Below are 15,750 nucleotides of genomic sequence, written 5' to 3' on the forward strand. Positions count from 1 at the left end.
CACTACTGGGATGGCAGGTACGTACTGCCTGTAGACAGCCGCCAACAAGGGTTGCAGCGGAGAGTGTCAGGCGGGGTGGCAGAAAATATGGACCGCCAAAGGAATAAACGCGTACAAATTAGAATATGAGCATTCACGACACTGATGTTCCATTGATGCTGTATGTGCGTAATCTTAGAGTACGTGTTCAAATTTGTCCTATTCCCTATCTTCCCTATTCCCCCCCTCCCCCTTTGAACACTGTGTATGGCAAAAAAGCAAGCTCAAAAGCCGATTCAATTTTTGGTAAAAGGGAAAATATACTTGATTTTGATTTGTTCAATTAAATATTGTTCTACAGCGTTCCTGAAGTTGGTTGCATGTGTATTCATATCTCAAACTGCTTCTTCACCAACCCACCAACCAACATGAGCACTTATAGAGCCAGCTAAAATGAGGGCAAAATTTACAACTAACACTGAGTCTACATAGTACCAAGTGCGTAAAGCACGGAATAGTGATGCTCTTTACTTTACATACCTAGGTAGGTAGGAATGTAAGTATGACACCAAGCCCGAAATACTGCTCCAGGTTGTATGTGCTGATACCTAGGTACTTGTAAGTGCCTCAACAACTTGAAATTGATAGAGATCCAGGACAAAGCCTCTGTATAGTAGCAACGACTTCTGAGTAGAGGTAGTCCTTAGTTTTGACTTCTGGTTCCTTTTATTCTTTTCTCTTTTGCTTAAGTTGCTTTTCGCTTCTCCTATTTGGATACGAAACAAACACCTGTCCAGTGACTCGACGACTTGTTATATGCGCTGCACGAGGACATGTCCGTTACCTAATATAGCCGTGCCGGGCTACTTGCCGTGGGCTTTCTATTGGAAGAGCCGCTGAAATGGAGGGGCAGGTGCAGCGCAAAGTCCAAGCTGCTCGCATTAGGGGCGCTGGCTCCGGAACGCCCGACCCCCTTGTGGCTCCCTCCCTGGCAGGCTGAAAGTCCCGGTAACCCGCCCTATTCTCGTGTAACCTAGGCTATCAGCTGGGTAAAGAGCGGTATTATTCTGCCAAGTCCCGCTGCCGTCATAGTTTTTTTTTTAACGGAGGGCATGACCTCGCTGCGACAGCCCGGAATCCCCAATTCATTTCTCCTTCTCCAAGCAAATTCTGCTGTCGCCCAGCTTCTCGACTTACTCCGCCGCTCATTTTGCGACCACCCGTGCAATTGGGTCTGATGCCTGCCCAAAGATAGTTCTTTTTTGTTCTTCTTTGGACTCCGACGACTCATAGCTGTTCGCCATGTGGAGAAATTCTCTGCTGAGGGGTGTTCAGAGCGCCCGCCTGGCATCGAGGACGACGAGGCTTGCTGCTGTCCGCAAGCCTCTGCCCTTGACCACCAGGCGCCTGTACGCCGCGACCACCGCCCCCAATGCCACCTCTTCGGCCCCCGACCCGAGTGACAACTTCCTGTCCGGAAGCACTGCCAACTACATTGATGAAATGTACATGCAGTGGAAGCAGGATCCCAAGAGCGTCCACGTATCTTGGCAGGTCTACTTCAAGAACATGGAGAGCGGCGACATGCCCATCTCCCAGGCCTTCCAGCCGCCCCCGAACCTCGTTCCCAACATGACCGGCGGCGTCCCTCGCCTGTCCGGAGGGCTCACCCTTGAGGACGGCTCCGACGTCACAAACCACCTCAAGGTCCAGCTGTTGGTGCGCGCATTTCAAGCTCGTGGCCACCACAAGGCTAATATCGATCCTCTGGGCATCCGCAACACTTCTGCCGGCTTTGGTAACATCAAGCCCAAGGAATTGACGCTCGAACACTATGGCTTCACCGAAAAGGATCTCGACACCGAATACACTCTTGGCCCTGGCATCCTGCCCCGATTTAAGCGGGACGGGCGTGATAAGATGACTCTCCGCGAGATCATCGCCGCCTGCGAAAAGATCTACTCCGGCTCCTATGGTGTTGAATTCATTCACATCCCTGATCGCGAGAAGTGCGACTGGCTGCGCGAGCGCCTCGAGGTCCCCCAGCCATTCAAGTACTCCATCGATGAGAAGCGCCGCGTCCTGGATCGATTGATTTGGAGCTCCAGCTTCGAGTCTTTCCTCGCCACGAAATACCCCAACGACAAGCGATTTGGTCTTGAGGGCTGCGAGACCCTTGTTCCCGGTATGAAGGCTCTCATTGACCGCAGCGTCGACTACGGTGTTAAGGATATCGTCATCGGCATGCCTCACCGTGGTAGACTTAACGTTCTCAGCAATGTCGTCCGAAAGCCGAACGAGTCAATTTTCAGCGAGTTTGCCGGAACCCTTACTGCTGGAGACGAAGGCTCTGGCGACGTCAAGTACCATCTTGGTATGAACTTTGAGCGACCCACGCCTTCTGGTAAGCGTGTACAACTCTCACTTGTCGCCAACCCCTCCCACTTGGAAGCCGAAGATCCTGTCGTTCTGGGCAAGACCCGTGCCATTCAGCACTACAACAATGATGAGAAGGACCACAAGACCGCCATGAGCGTCTTGCTGCACGGAGACGCGGCTTTCGCCGCTCAAGGTGTTGTGTACGAATGTCTTGGATTCCACTCGCTGCCCGCCTTTTCCACTGGAGGCACCATTCACCTCGTCGTTAACAACCAGATCGGTTTCACCACCGATCCTCGTTTCGCACGCTCCACAGCCTACTGCACGGATATTGCCAAGGCTATCGACGCTCCGGTCTTCCACGTCAACGCTGACGACGTCGAAGCCGTCAACTTCGTCTGCCAACTGGCTGCCGATTGGCGAGCTGAGTTCCAGCACGATGTCGTCATCGACTTGATCTGCTACCGCAAGCACGGCCACAACGAGACAGACCAGCCTTCGTTCACCCAGCCTCTGATGTACAAGCGCATTCAGGAGAAGGTCCCCCAAATCGACGTTTACGTCAACAAGTTGCTACAGGAAGGTACCTTCACAAAGGAAGACATTGAGGAGCACAAGCAGTGGGTTTGGGGCATGCTTGAAGAGAGCTTTTCCAAGTCTAAAGACTACCAGCCTACGTCTAAAGAGTGGACTACATCCGCTTGGAATGGCTTCAAGTCGCCCAAGGAGCTCGCTACGGAAATCCTCCCCCATAACGATACCAGCGTCGACAAGGCGACGTTGAACCATATCGGTGAAATTATTGGATCTGCCCCCGAGGGCTTCCAAATCCACCGTAACCTGAAGCGAATCCTAAACAACCGAACAAAGACCGTTACTGAGGGCACCAACATTGACTTCCCCACCGCCGAAGCTCTCGCGTTCGGCACTCTCGTTACGGAGGGCTACCATGTAAGAGTCTCCGGCCAGGATGTTGAGCGTGGTACCTTCTCACAGCGCCATGCCGTCTTCCACGACCAAGAGACTGAAGAGACATACACTCCCCTGCAGCACATCAGCAAGGATCAAGGAAAGTTTGTCATCTCCAACTCGTCTCTTAGCGAGTTCGGAGCCTTGGGCTTTGAGTACGGTTACTCACTGTCATCGCCAAACGCGCTTGTGATGTGGGAAGCCCAGTTTGGTGACTTTGCAAACAACGCTCAGTGCATCATTGATCAGTTCATTGCATCTGGTGAAGTCAAGTGGATGCAAAGGACAGGCCTGATCATGTCTCTGCCTCACGGATACGACGGCCAGGGCCCAGAGCACTCTTCTGGTCGTCTGGAGCGTTACCTGCAGCTTTGCAACGAAGATCCTCGCGTTTTCCCATCCGAGGACAAGCTTCCCCGCCAGCACCAGGATTGCAACATGCAGATTGTCTACATGACCACCCCTGCCAACTTGTTCCACGTCTTGCGTCGACAGATGCACCGCCAGTTCAGAAAACGTAAGTTGTCCTTGATGATGCTTATTCACATTGTATCGTATACTAACATTCATATAAAGCCCTCATCATCTTCTTCTCCAAGTCACTCCTTCGCCACCCGCTTTCAAGATCTAACATTGAGGAATTCACTGGCCCCAACGCTCAATTCCAGTGGATCATCCCCGACCCTGAGCACCAAACTGGAGCTATCAAGGCTCCTGAAGAGATTGACCGAGTTGTTCTTTGCACTGGTCAGGTTTGGGCCAGCCTACACAAGTACCGCGAAGAGAACAAGATTGACAACGTGGCCTTGACTCGTATCGAGCAGCTGAACCCCTTCCCTTGGCAGCAGCTGAAGGAGAACCTTGACATGTATCCTAATGCCAAGACTATTGTCTGGGCACAGGAAGAGCCTCTTAACGCCGGAGCCTGGAGCTTTACACAGCCGCGAATCGAGACTCTGCTGAACCAGACCCAATACCATGATCGCAAACACGTCATGTATGCTGGTCGTAACCCCTCTGCCTCTGTGGCCACTGGTTTGAAGAACACGCACAAGCTTGAGGAGCAGGAGTTCTTGGAGATGGCCTTCTCTGTCACCCAAGACAAGCTAAAGGGCGAGTAAACGAAGGCTGTAGGAAAAAATAGACGGGGCGCTCTGAGAAGGGGTATGGTACGAGTACGGCTGTTTGGCCGCGCTGCCTTGGCCGCGCTGCCTTGGCCGCGCTGCCAAAAGGTTCATCAATTGTGTGGCTAGATCCGCAACATACTTAGAGCTTGGCGCTCTCTTTTCCCACAGCATGCTGAAAGGCTTCGATAGAATGAAGCGATATGCTTTGCTTGTTAGTGTAATAATACGCTTGTTGAATACATTTTACGTTACATATCCTCCTGCACGTTGATAAGGTTATTTTTCATGCATGTATGTATTTCTTCTCTATAAGAATTGACATTAAGCCCTGAGAGCCTGTGCCCACTCATGAAGTTTATCAATAACAACAGGCGCAAAGGCCGTTAATGTGTCCTCAATAACCCGTTCAAAGTAAAGAATTGCTTCTTCTTCTCCCATCTCAAGGTGAAATCTCTCTCTAACTTTCAGCACAGCTTTGTCTGGTTCTAACCTGATATCCGGAATGTTGGCGTGAATCATAAGACTAAACAAGTTGAGAATCAGGTTTGAGGATTTTCGCAATGCAGTATAGGCTAAAAAGCAATATTGCTTAAATTGGCGGTAATGTTCTGACTGTACTCCGCCCATACAGTCTACCATTTCCTTGGAGAGCTTCATTACAGGGGCGAATGGCTTTGGATCCCGACCAAGGATGTACCCAAAATCAGCATGGAAGAAATGGCCGTCTGGTGCCAGCAACAGGTTGTCAAGATGCCGGTCGCCAACTCCAAGGATATAGGTGATAACACAGTATCCTGCACAGGATCGAACATATGTATCAAGCGTGTCTTGACGCACGCCCAGGGGTTGTCGGTCATCTGGGTTGTGGTGTTTGAGATATGCCAAAGCTGGGTTATTTTTGAATTTGCTGACAATACTGGACAGACTTTGTGACTGGACAAATTGAGAGGCACCCGCCGTAGTACTTGTTGCAAGGATTTTGTAGGGTGATAGTTTGAGATCAAGGTTTTCTTTCTGTAGTAACTGGTCCATCAGGGTAATAATTTGAATGACCAGTTGATCTTGTCTTAGATCATCACCGAGCTTGAAGATTATAGGATATTGACTTCCTGCTGTGGTTCGAAAGGTGCATTTGATTGGATTCAGCGAGGATTTGAATACTGTGACTTGATCCGGTATGATGCCGGTAATTTTGACGGAAGGGTCAAGCGGCATGGCTAGTGGCGGATCGATGGTGATGAGTTCGTTCTTTGCATCTCCAAAGAATGTTTTGACTCGGTCTGTTTTCTTAGCGATTGACTCGCTTGATAGCTTAATGTCATTTGCAATCCTTGACAAGATAGCAAGGAGCTCAGCCTGCCTTAGGAGGGTCGTCCTATGGTCATTGCCGTCTGGCTGCTTAATGAGTTCTGTCATAAACTCATATGCCACTTTCCGATATATTTCTCGATTGCGGACATCTTGCTCAGGGCTAAAATCGTCGCATTCAACCATAAGATACCAGTGGAAGTAGTTTCCTAGCATGAAATTTGCTGCAGCGCGTTGAATCAGGAACTGTGCGAGCGGTGAATCCTGAATGTTTTCTTCATTCGAGTCAGTAGACATGTGCTCATATTTAAGTGCTTGTACAAGCTGGAGCAGATATAGAAGTAGCTCATCGTCATCAGCCTTTCGCAATCGATTGACAGCATACGATCGAACAGTAGGGTTATCAAAAGATGGCCCTAGCATGCCAAGAGCATCGTCCACATCAATTTCGGTCCAGCGACTCAGAACCTGAATTGCTTGCTTCAATTCACTCTGATCGTTCCAATTAACAGACTTGACAAACTTGGCCAAACCTCTTTTGTCCTTGGTCAGATGATATCTAAACTTCCAGACAAGGTCTGCCTCTTCTGGTGTTAAAATCTGTGTTGGTGGGTAGGACATTATGACATTCAGTTCATCTCGGACCTTTGCGTTGGGCTTTAGGTCTCTATCGAGGATACCGTGCCGGTGAGAACTTCGAAAAAGGCGGCGGTGTTTTGCTTCAGCCGGGTTATCCCTTTGTCCCACTTCAGGGTCATAGATCATTACAAGGCGTGACCCAATATCGGCCGAGCTCTCGCCAATGGCATTGATGCCAGGGCCAAAATGGACTTCCGGTTGCCTTTGCGCTGCCATTTGCGAAGCAGATAAGGGCTGTAAAGCCGATATTGGGGGGGGATCATACTCGTGATCTGCAAAGACGACTGGAAAGTCAAATCGCGGCAACTCCACGTTCAGGACGCACGTATAAGGATCGGGCGAGTCGCCATGGTGGTTTGGAACGTCGGTCTTCTTGTTGATGTCATGTTTGTTCGCGGTGCGATCCTGCTGGCGCAGTTTTGTGGATAGCCTGGCGGCGTGTAATCCCTTCTTCTCAAATCCTCTAAATACCATCTGGTCAAGCCAGTCTACTCGTGGAATCTCACCCATTTCGTGCTTCTTGAACAGACTCTCCATCCTTTCCAGCTCTTCTGCGTAGCTAGCCAGCTGTGGCACTCCCTTGCCATTGTTTCCGACGATGGCGGGTGTGGTCGTATCCTCCGTCCCATCTGCGTGCTTATTCCTGTGAATGTAACACTTTTGGCGACCTCTTATGATTTGGTTATCGTCACTAAACAAAGAAAGGGTAGTGCCTCCAAATGGAGTAGCATGAGAGACATCGTTTATGCCTTGATCTGGCGAAAGATCCCATACAGTGATGGCCAGCCGGGAGTTAACTGGGATGGACTCGTAAGAAATAGGTAAACGCAGCCACTCGTTCCATCTAGGGAATAAGATCGTCAGGTTAGCTTTATATGTGCTATCTTCCATGCGTATTGACAGTGAAGCACATGCCTTCGCTCTAGACGAGGAGGTTTGTACGATGTCTGAATCGGCACCGTCAAGGCTTTGGATCCAGCCCAGACCTGTACTGTAACATATAGCTCGGAGGAAGGGCTGTGTATGCAGTCATTAGGAATACTAAATCTTCTATCGCTGCGCATCGTTGCATAGCGCACCTGTTGTTTGAGCCAATATGGCGGACATTCGGCTTGTCAAGGAGTGTCGAATATTTAGCAGGACGCTCGTCTCCATCTATGCCAATGCTGAGAGGGGCGGTTAGCCAGATGACAACGTCCAGGTCCAAGAGTGTCTTACATTCTAATGCTGACTGGAGACTCAATATCCCTAGAGGCTGCGAAAGAGAACGGATCTATTCGGCCATATTCAGTCATCGTGCCTCACATTTCTGTCTGGCCGGCAGAGTGACATAGATGATGTCAACAGGAGCCCTGATAAATCGCGGCTTAGAGCCGCGCAGAGGGATATTGACCTATATATAGCTCACTCAGTGGGGCAAATATCCACTTGGCCGATCCAGCGATCAGAGAGCGGGAAGCTTAAAATGTATATGCAAGGTAAAAAAAAGTCATCGATACATAAAATTGGTAGTATCCATAGGGACAAACAATGAAAATTATTGACTATAGCTGTATTCGTTTAAAGAGAATATAGATACTTCAAGAGTATCTTGCAAAGCAATTCGATTCATTTATATAACCACAGATATAGCAGGCGATGTAGGTACTTAAAGTGTCTAATATGCCCTTTGCAGCTCCAAGCTTACCTAAAGAGTTAGCGTGCCTCCCTTGCAGGCGTGTCTTGCATACAGTCTATAGAGCTTGACATGATTGATGAACGCTCTGCACGCTTAAGAATCGGTTTCCGTTCGCGTTCTGAGCCTAGGCGTTGCTTCTCTAGGCTATCCTAAGCCTTTTCATTAGCAACTTTGCTGCCGCACCAATCTGCATTGCCATTGCCCTTCAATCCCTCTGGGACGCGTCTCAATGGCGTCAAATATCTTTGAACCTCCAGACGAGGCAGTCTTGGCTCCTCTACTTCGTCAATTTCCTGGCAGGGATCACCAGATACGTTCGCTTGCCTCTTTGCTCCATGTACGGCGCATTCCGTTTCTCATAACGAAGCAACCTGCCGCTAATGATGATATACAAACCAGACAGACGCCGCGCCTTGTCGAAACCTTGTCCTACACGGCTCCGAAGCGACGGGGAAATCCAGCGTCACGGCCCAGCTGCTTGCACGATTAGCACAGCATGATAGCACAGGTGATAGCGCCGCGAGTAATCGTGCTCCCGCGCTCGTTTACGCAACTGTTGACGTTGCCCGATGCATTTCTGCGCGGCACTTCTTCGAGGGTATCATTGTTGCAGTAACCAGTGCGCTCAACGCATGGGATGGCACCGAAGATAGCGACAATTTGCCGCAACGATGCGAGACACTGGCCCAGCTTGCAGCCTCGCTAAGCTCTATATTCGACCAGCCTCGGATAAAAGATAATTTAAAGCATTTTGTGCTGGTATTAGATGGTATGGACAAGCAAAGGGACGCGCCTCCAACTTTGATGCCGGCGTTGGCGAGGTTATGTGAAACTGTAAGCTAGAAACGTTCAAGTTATGAAGGTGACTTGTTATGGAGCAGCCACTAACAAGAAACTGGTAGATTTCATTCCTTACATGCGTTTTTGTCGTTACAACTCCACCGGCTGGGTTTCTTCGAGCTTGTCCAACTTCGTACCTCTACTTCCCTCCATATAACAAATCCGAATTGATCGAGATTCTGTCAAAAGAGCCTCCATCTCATACTCAAAAAATTACAAGCGCAGCCGAGGATGCACAAGAAACAACGTTAGATCCGAACGAAGCAACTCTATGGACCAAATTCTGTGCTACAGTCCATGATTCTCTTGCTCAGTCCGCTGGACGGTCGTTGCCTTCTTTCAGAAACAGCTGCCACACTCTTTGGCCGCGGTTTATAGCGCCCATTGTTGCCGGAACAAACACGCCGCACCAATTTTCGAAGCTGCTCATTGCTGCCAGACCCTTTTTCCAGGATGAGGCCTTCCTAAATCCCAAGATTATTTCGCCCCGAGTCTCAACATCTAAAACAAGCATCGAGAATGGCAAGCAGCCTTCAAGTCGATACTTCGAATCATCACTAACATTAACTATCTCAACCTCACAACCTCTCGTGGGACTGACAGGCTTACTACCAACTACCGCTCGAGTACTCTTGCTCTCAGCCTATATCGCGTCTCATAACACTGTCCGCCATGATTTAACTCTATTCTCTACCCATTATAGTGGTCGCAAGCGCCGGCGTGCCGGCCCCAACTCTTCTCGAGCCAATCACCGAAATAAACAGCGTAAGATATCTCGTAAACTACTTGGAGCGCATGCATTTCTCTTAGAACGCTTGTTAGCGATATTTGAGGCTATACGAACGGAATGGATCCCATTGGCTGTCTTACCAGGCATAGATGGCGATATCGGTATGGGCTTGGCCACTTTAGCCAGTCTGAGACTACTTATACGAGTGGGAACCGGAGATATTATGGACAGATCTGGTAAGTGGAGGATTAATATCGGATGGGAGATTATACGCGGCATAGGGAGAGGTATTGGGGTCAATATCGAAGAATGGCTCGTGGAATGATGAGGAAGGCAAACATATCTAGCACATATGCGCGCAAGGCCTACGCTATTCCAACCTCCCTAAGTAAACACGGTGTTTGAATCATACGCCAGTCAGAGAAGGTGTGCAGTATATGCTGAATTCTGACTATTTGTATTGGCCATGCTCTACTCCTCCGTGGCCAGCCGCAGTTCGTCGACGATTCGAGAGAGATAAAATTCCCTCGTAGCAGTCGGCAACGGCCGCAAAGTTTTTGCAATCCGAGCAACAGCCTGCCTCCCTTTCTCATAGGCCTCCAGGTCTTTGTTTCCATAGACGTCTCGTCCAGACGCGTAATGCTCTTGCTGCTCTAGGTCACGGAAGAAGACATTTACCGCAGTGCTCATGTCGGACATTGGAGCAGCCGTATGAAGCCATAGAGCGGGTAGCAATAATATATCGCCTGGGTAAATCTTTGCCTCTTGAGGATGCGTTCCGTGAAGTGAGGCCGCTAAAGACTCCAGCCCCTTGAAAACGTCTATACTAGAGCTGGAAGCACCAGGTGCGAAAGACAAGTATTTTACGTCGCTGGGTGGGAATAAGATCATCTTTCTAACCCCCGTTACCTGCGCATAAACGTTTGCCATAACCTGTTATAAGAGTGCGATATCTTGTTAGTTCATCAAACAACAAGGCATAACGAGCAATCTGCCGTAGAAAGGAAATATGAACTAACATCATAGTGTAACCACATATTCACCCGTCCAGATAATCTCAAGACTGAACTGAAAAGACGGTCCTTGATATAGGCCATTTCTGGCGGTAGCGTAAAGTCTTTTGCCAAACGTGGGAAATCTTCTTCCAGTTTGGCTGGCATTTCGGATGGTTTATTGCGCGACAAAGCTCGTAGGTAAACTCTAGCCCCGGACTGTAATTTGTCCATGATGCTTCCGAACGAGTCTGTGACGTACGCAAAATTTTTGCTATTGAAATCCATTGTTCCTCTGTCTTCGTGGGATTCGTGTATAACAAACTAATGGCTCTTCATCAGTTGACTGTTCATTGCCGGCCCCTAGGAGTTTCCAGAGTCATTTTGACGTACCTTCTCATTTGCACCAATCTGGCTTACCAAGAACTCAGGAGACCATTTGCTTTGGCAGAGCCCTATATTGCAGCTCTTGAAAATGACGGGTTTCCCGTCACGAAGGATCATCTGGAACTGCTCAGCCGACTCAAGCTGTATTCGAGGCACAGGCGTAAGTTGAATCCCATGCTCTCCTCGATGTAAGCTTCCCACATCATCCAAAACTGTGGGAGCAGAAACATTCGAAAACTTGCGACTCCCAATAAAGTCAGGAGCGGATTTCGACGAATCACAAGGGTGTGATGTGCGATAAATAGAATTCAAGATATGATCGGGCATATGAACTTTATAAATGGCCGTCTCCCAAAACGTTCCCATGGAGAAGCAAGTCGCTCCCCCACCCATCACCAAAAGAGAATCGTCATAGGGTATAATTGACGATCCAATCATGAATGGCATGCGCTGGTCATCGCTTGGAGTTGAAAAGTTTGTGACTTCTATTCCATCGACAGAAGGCCTTATAGCTGTGATAGTTTGGGCGTGTAGGAGAGGGTCTGCCCCCAAACCACCGCATATTATTATGGAGGCCCCTAGATGAACAATTTGAGCGCCAAAAGAAGAGAGAAGTTGTCCATCTGAAAAGGTGTCTGGGAGAGGAGAGAATGAAATTGTTGGCTAGCGCAACATTCAAGTCGTTAGCATATAGAGCTTTTGAGAGCGACTGAGTATATGAGACCAAAGAGGAGCGAAACATACTTGGAGATCGAAGGCCTTTATTTGCCACTTATACTGCTTGGTATTGATGCAGCCATTTTGAGATATGCCTCCAGCCAGCATTCCACAGAAAGTCCCCGGCTGGTCTGAAGGAGAGATTCCATTGAAAGCAATTGATCCGAACCAAGGATCGGGAGCAGGTCCTACGACCTGGCAACTTTGCCAGCAAGCTTTATCAGGGTTAAATAGAAAGATTTCGTCTGACAGTTTCGATGAACTTTTCTTCCCTCCGAAAATCAGGAGAAGTGACGAATTTCCCAGTCGAACCGCAGAATGCCTAAATAAGGGGGTAGGTAGTCGTGGCATTTGCCGCCACTGTGGGCTGGTACCTCCTTCAAAGAGCCAACAGTCGGACAAAGCACAAGAGGGCGATGTGCGGCCGCCAACTAACATGATGCCATAGCCTCCCAGGTCTGTCAAAGTGAAGCACATCCGAGCAGGAGGGCCAGAAGAAGGCAGCTGAGGGGCCTGCGGTTCGCCGTCGAGAGAAAAGATATCATAAGTGGGTTCTCTGCTGTTGAGACTCATTCCTAGCAAATTCAGAGCAAATCGTTGTCCGAATGCATTGATGGATATCATGGCATTTCCAAATCGCCGCCTGGTCGTTTTCGGGGAAGATTTGCCTACTACTTCAACATGTAACCCTGTGGGTGCCTTTGGGTCTATGCTCCACGTTGAGGCGAGATCTTGCAATGAAGAAGGCTGATTGCGACTAGTAGAAGCATGGAGTACAAAGTAATGCCGTGCGAAGAGTATAAACTCCTCCCACTCGTCGAAAGGTTCGACATCATCAAGGGCAATTCGCTCTGAGTCACTAACGAACTGGTCACTCGACCATGTCTGCCATAAGTCCTTTATCTCCACAAAAGACCATCCACGTTCTTGAAATCGGCAGGTCTGGCTCTTGACTGTAGGATACACTTTAATAGAGCGCAAAGGAGTGCTCAGCTTCTCAAAATGACTGAGCATCTGTTGAGCAAATGGATGGTTCTTTCCAAAAGGTAGTATCTGCTCCAAAAGACAGAAATCGTTTTCTAGACACTGGTTAGCATAAAGCACACTCAATTCTGAGTGAGATAGCTGAAAGGGTAGGAGAATCGTTGTGGGGGACTTCTGATACGGGTTATCGTGAAATTTGAGGACGCAGACAAACCTCGGCCCACAGTGCTTGCCCATTGGATCAAAGAATCGGTTGACAGAGTGTCCATATAAGTAATGGAAACTTCGGCCACAAAAAGAATAGCACACTCAGGTAGATCAACAACCGTCTTCAAGACATCGCGTAGGCGGTCGAGTTGGCGAAGATCACATCCAAGCTGGCAATACTTATCACTGCGCAGGAGCACTCCGTCTTTATCATCACTTACAGTGAAATCATCTCCGAGAAGATCTCGCAGTTCCGGAGTTTGTAAAATAATAGCCCGTTTCTTCCGAATAAGATCAGGGTAGTCAATGTCGATGAAGAGGGCATCATTGCCCAGGTCTCTATAACGAGCATGACATTGCCAGGGCAAGACATCACTTTGGTCTGTAAGACTTTGCTATTGCAGTAAAGATTTATAGAATACGCAGTCCCTTACCTCCCACAACCTAGGTTGATAATGACCTTTTTCCCGGTCGTCTCTTTAGCCAGAAATCTCTGCACAATAACATCAATCGCCCGAAGACGAAGCCAGTATCCTCTATTAATGAGAGGGGCTCTCCTTTGGAACTTTGGGACAAAGTAGCGGAAGAAAGAGGGCTCATTTCCATAATACAGTCGTTCAACACTGCGTTTGGAGGCAATGCTGCTATTGTTTGTCTATTTTATCATTAGTGCTGGTCTACGAAAACACCGTGGAAATTGCAACTAAGTAGGGCTATTGCAGGGCATGATATTGAGTCAAATCCTAGCATAAATAAACACACATACCCCCATAACCATGTCGTCCAGGGTCGACGACCCCAGACGTCCTTCTAACTTCGCCATGGTATTCAAAGCACAAAGATGGAGAAGAAATAGAAGAGTGCCCCATAAAAGAGCATGAGATTAAATTTGTATTTCTTTTAGCAGCACAGAGGTGTATATACCCAGGTACTTGTTGGTCCATGTAGGTTATCTTACATAACCAACTTTTTTTTTTTTCTTTTTTTTTTCCGCCTTCTTTGAAAATGGGCTAAAAAAGACCAACGAACATAGTCCACTTGGCACGGGTGCTTTTACCAATAGTAGTACTTCATTTAATCCATATGTTTGGTACTCTGAATCTGCATCTGTCTCCAGAATCATCATGGTTACTTTATAGCTAATCAGTTAATAACAAGCTTGAAAAATTGTGCGATTTCTGCGAGGGCGGTTTGCTGGCTTGCTGTTGCATTTATCAAGTTGAACAGTGACTGCGAGTCTATTAGGTGCTTGGCTATAGTGGAGTCTAGTTGACAATATGTCCGGACACGCATATTGCGTGCGTTCATCTTCATCTCGTCCAGCAAAAGGCTGATCTCAGTAGCGTTACCTTGCCGGCGGCCATGGAAGCTAAACTCATTGATATGAAGACTGATGAGCTCTAGCTGTGTCTCTAGATCGTATCCGAAACCGATTACTCTGTGATAGCCTCGTTGGTGCCACGCATCCGAGATTTTCTTCAGGTTGTCAGGGGAGACATGGCCTTTCTCAAGCTGGTTGCTAATATATGCGTTTAAAGCCACTGAGAGGCTGAATTCTAGTTCACAATATAAAAGACTCTGTTCTCGAGGCTCAAGTGAAACTGCTCCATGTAGCTCTATTGATCCTTTAACAGCCGGCTGCGATCGTCGGCTTTGGTGAACCTCGGTCTCCTCCAATCAGCCTCATCTCTTAGTCATGCAATAACAGTCAATATTAACTCACTATATCTTTGGCAATCTTCCTAATGCCATCTAGAATACCTATCTTCTTCGGTGACGTTTGTTTGTTGCGGTAGCTGGATCGCTCTGTGACTTCAAGCCAGCCATCCTTACCGATCATAGTTTTCTTACCCTGCCTTTCAGCTGGATATTCTTGATCACGGAAATATAAGGCAAGAGGAGAGAACATATAGTTCATATCGGGCGCGTGTTTATTATCCATTGTGTTAAGTAATTGCTACTGCGAGTAGTAAAGTAATACTTAGATATAAAAGTTAAGTAAAAGGAAAGTAATTAATTAAGGTATATTAATATTTATTAAGGAATATATATAATAAATATAATAATAAATATAATAATAAATATAATAATAAATATAATAATAAATATAATAATAAATATAATAAAAAATATAATAATAAATATAATAATAAATATAATAATAAATATAATAATTATTAAAAATTTAAGTTATATATTATTTATATTTAATATTATAGCTTTTTTTTATATTATATAATAATATTTAATTCTTAAAATCTTAAATAATATAATTATTAAAGTTATATTTTTTAATAAAATATTTAAGTTATTTAATAAAATTAATTTTATTATATATATATATACTATAGTACTATTTTTTTATTTAAAAAATAATTTTTTTAATATAAATTAAATTAATAATATAATTATAATAATATAATTCTAAAATCTTAAGTTATTATTATAAAGTAAAAGAATTTTTAAAGAATATATATATATATATTTATATTAATAAATAATTAAAGTTTATTTTTAATATAGCTATATAAGTTTAAAAAATATATAAAAAAGAATTATACCTAGCCTTTAATAATTAATTAAATAAATAAAAATATTTAAAAAAAATATTATATTTAACTTTATTAAGTTTAATAATATTAATAATATTAAATTATTAAAATTACTTATTAGTTTTAAAATAAGGTTTTTATATTAAAAATAAAGTTTTTTATTAGTAATTTAATAATATAATATTAAAGTAATAATAATATTATTAATATAAAAGCTAATAAATATAAAAGCCTTTAATAATTTATTAGAAAATAAAAGAAA

General features: G+C 46.0%; 5 protein-coding genes across 5 annotated transcripts; 2 read left to right on the forward strand and 3 right to left on the reverse strand.

Moving 5' to 3' along the window:
* Window positions 1-1,281: 1,281 nt before the first annotated feature.
* TGAM01_v210013 (2-oxoglutarate dehydrogenase, mitochondrial) lies at window positions 1,282-4,448 on the forward strand (the record flags this gene model as incomplete). The annotated part of the gene is made up of 2 exons (XM_018810125.1): window positions 1,282-3,844; window positions 3,904-4,448. 2 exons carry the CDS (start codon window positions 1,282-1,284, stop codon window positions 4,446-4,448), a joined length of 3,108 nt encoding a protein of 1,035 aa, XP_018656680.1.
* A 327-nt stretch (window positions 4,449-4,775) lies between these two features.
* TGAM01_v210014 (hypothetical protein) lies at window positions 4,776-7,696 on the reverse strand (the record flags this gene model as incomplete). The annotated part of the gene is made up of 3 exons (XM_018810126.1): window positions 4,776-7,245; window positions 7,481-7,567; window positions 7,620-7,696. The coding sequence occupies 3 exons, from the start codon at window positions 7,694-7,696 to the stop codon at window positions 4,776-4,778; spliced, it is 2,634 nt and encodes an 877-aa protein (XP_018656681.1).
* A 612-nt stretch (window positions 7,697-8,308) lies between these two features.
* Window positions 8,309-9,974, forward strand: TGAM01_v210016 (hypothetical protein; the record flags this gene model as incomplete). The annotated part of the gene is made up of 5 exons (XM_024550697.1): window positions 8,309-8,416; window positions 8,479-8,913; window positions 8,982-9,684; window positions 9,730-9,885; window positions 9,931-9,974. 5 exons carry the CDS (start codon window positions 8,309-8,311, stop codon window positions 9,972-9,974), a joined length of 1,446 nt encoding a protein of 481 aa, XP_024404573.1.
* A 146-nt stretch (window positions 9,975-10,120) lies between these two features.
* TGAM01_v210015 (leucine carboxyl methyltransferase 2) lies at window positions 10,121-13,759 on the reverse strand (the record flags this gene model as incomplete). The annotated part of the gene is made up of 7 exons (XM_018810128.2): window positions 10,121-10,582; window positions 10,669-10,965; window positions 11,035-11,691; window positions 11,773-12,824; window positions 12,944-13,311; window positions 13,371-13,591; window positions 13,703-13,759. The coding sequence occupies 7 exons, from the start codon at window positions 13,757-13,759 to the stop codon at window positions 10,121-10,123; spliced, it is 3,114 nt and encodes a 1,037-aa protein (XP_018656683.2).
* A 320-nt stretch (window positions 13,760-14,079) lies between these two features.
* TGAM01_v210017 (hypothetical protein) lies at window positions 14,080-14,878 on the reverse strand (the record flags this gene model as incomplete). The annotated part of the gene is made up of 2 exons (XM_024550698.1): window positions 14,080-14,604; window positions 14,660-14,878. 2 exons carry the CDS (start codon window positions 14,876-14,878, stop codon window positions 14,080-14,082), a joined length of 744 nt encoding a protein of 247 aa, XP_024404574.1.
* Between the last annotated feature and the right edge of the window lie 872 nt (window positions 14,879-15,750).

The sequence above is a fragment of the Trichoderma gamsii genome (genome assembly GCF_001481775.2).
Source record: "Trichoderma gamsii strain T6085 chromosome Unknown Scaffold_54.2, whole genome shotgun sequence".
NCBI lineage: Eukaryota > Fungi > Ascomycota > Sordariomycetes > Hypocreales > Hypocreaceae > Trichoderma > Trichoderma gamsii.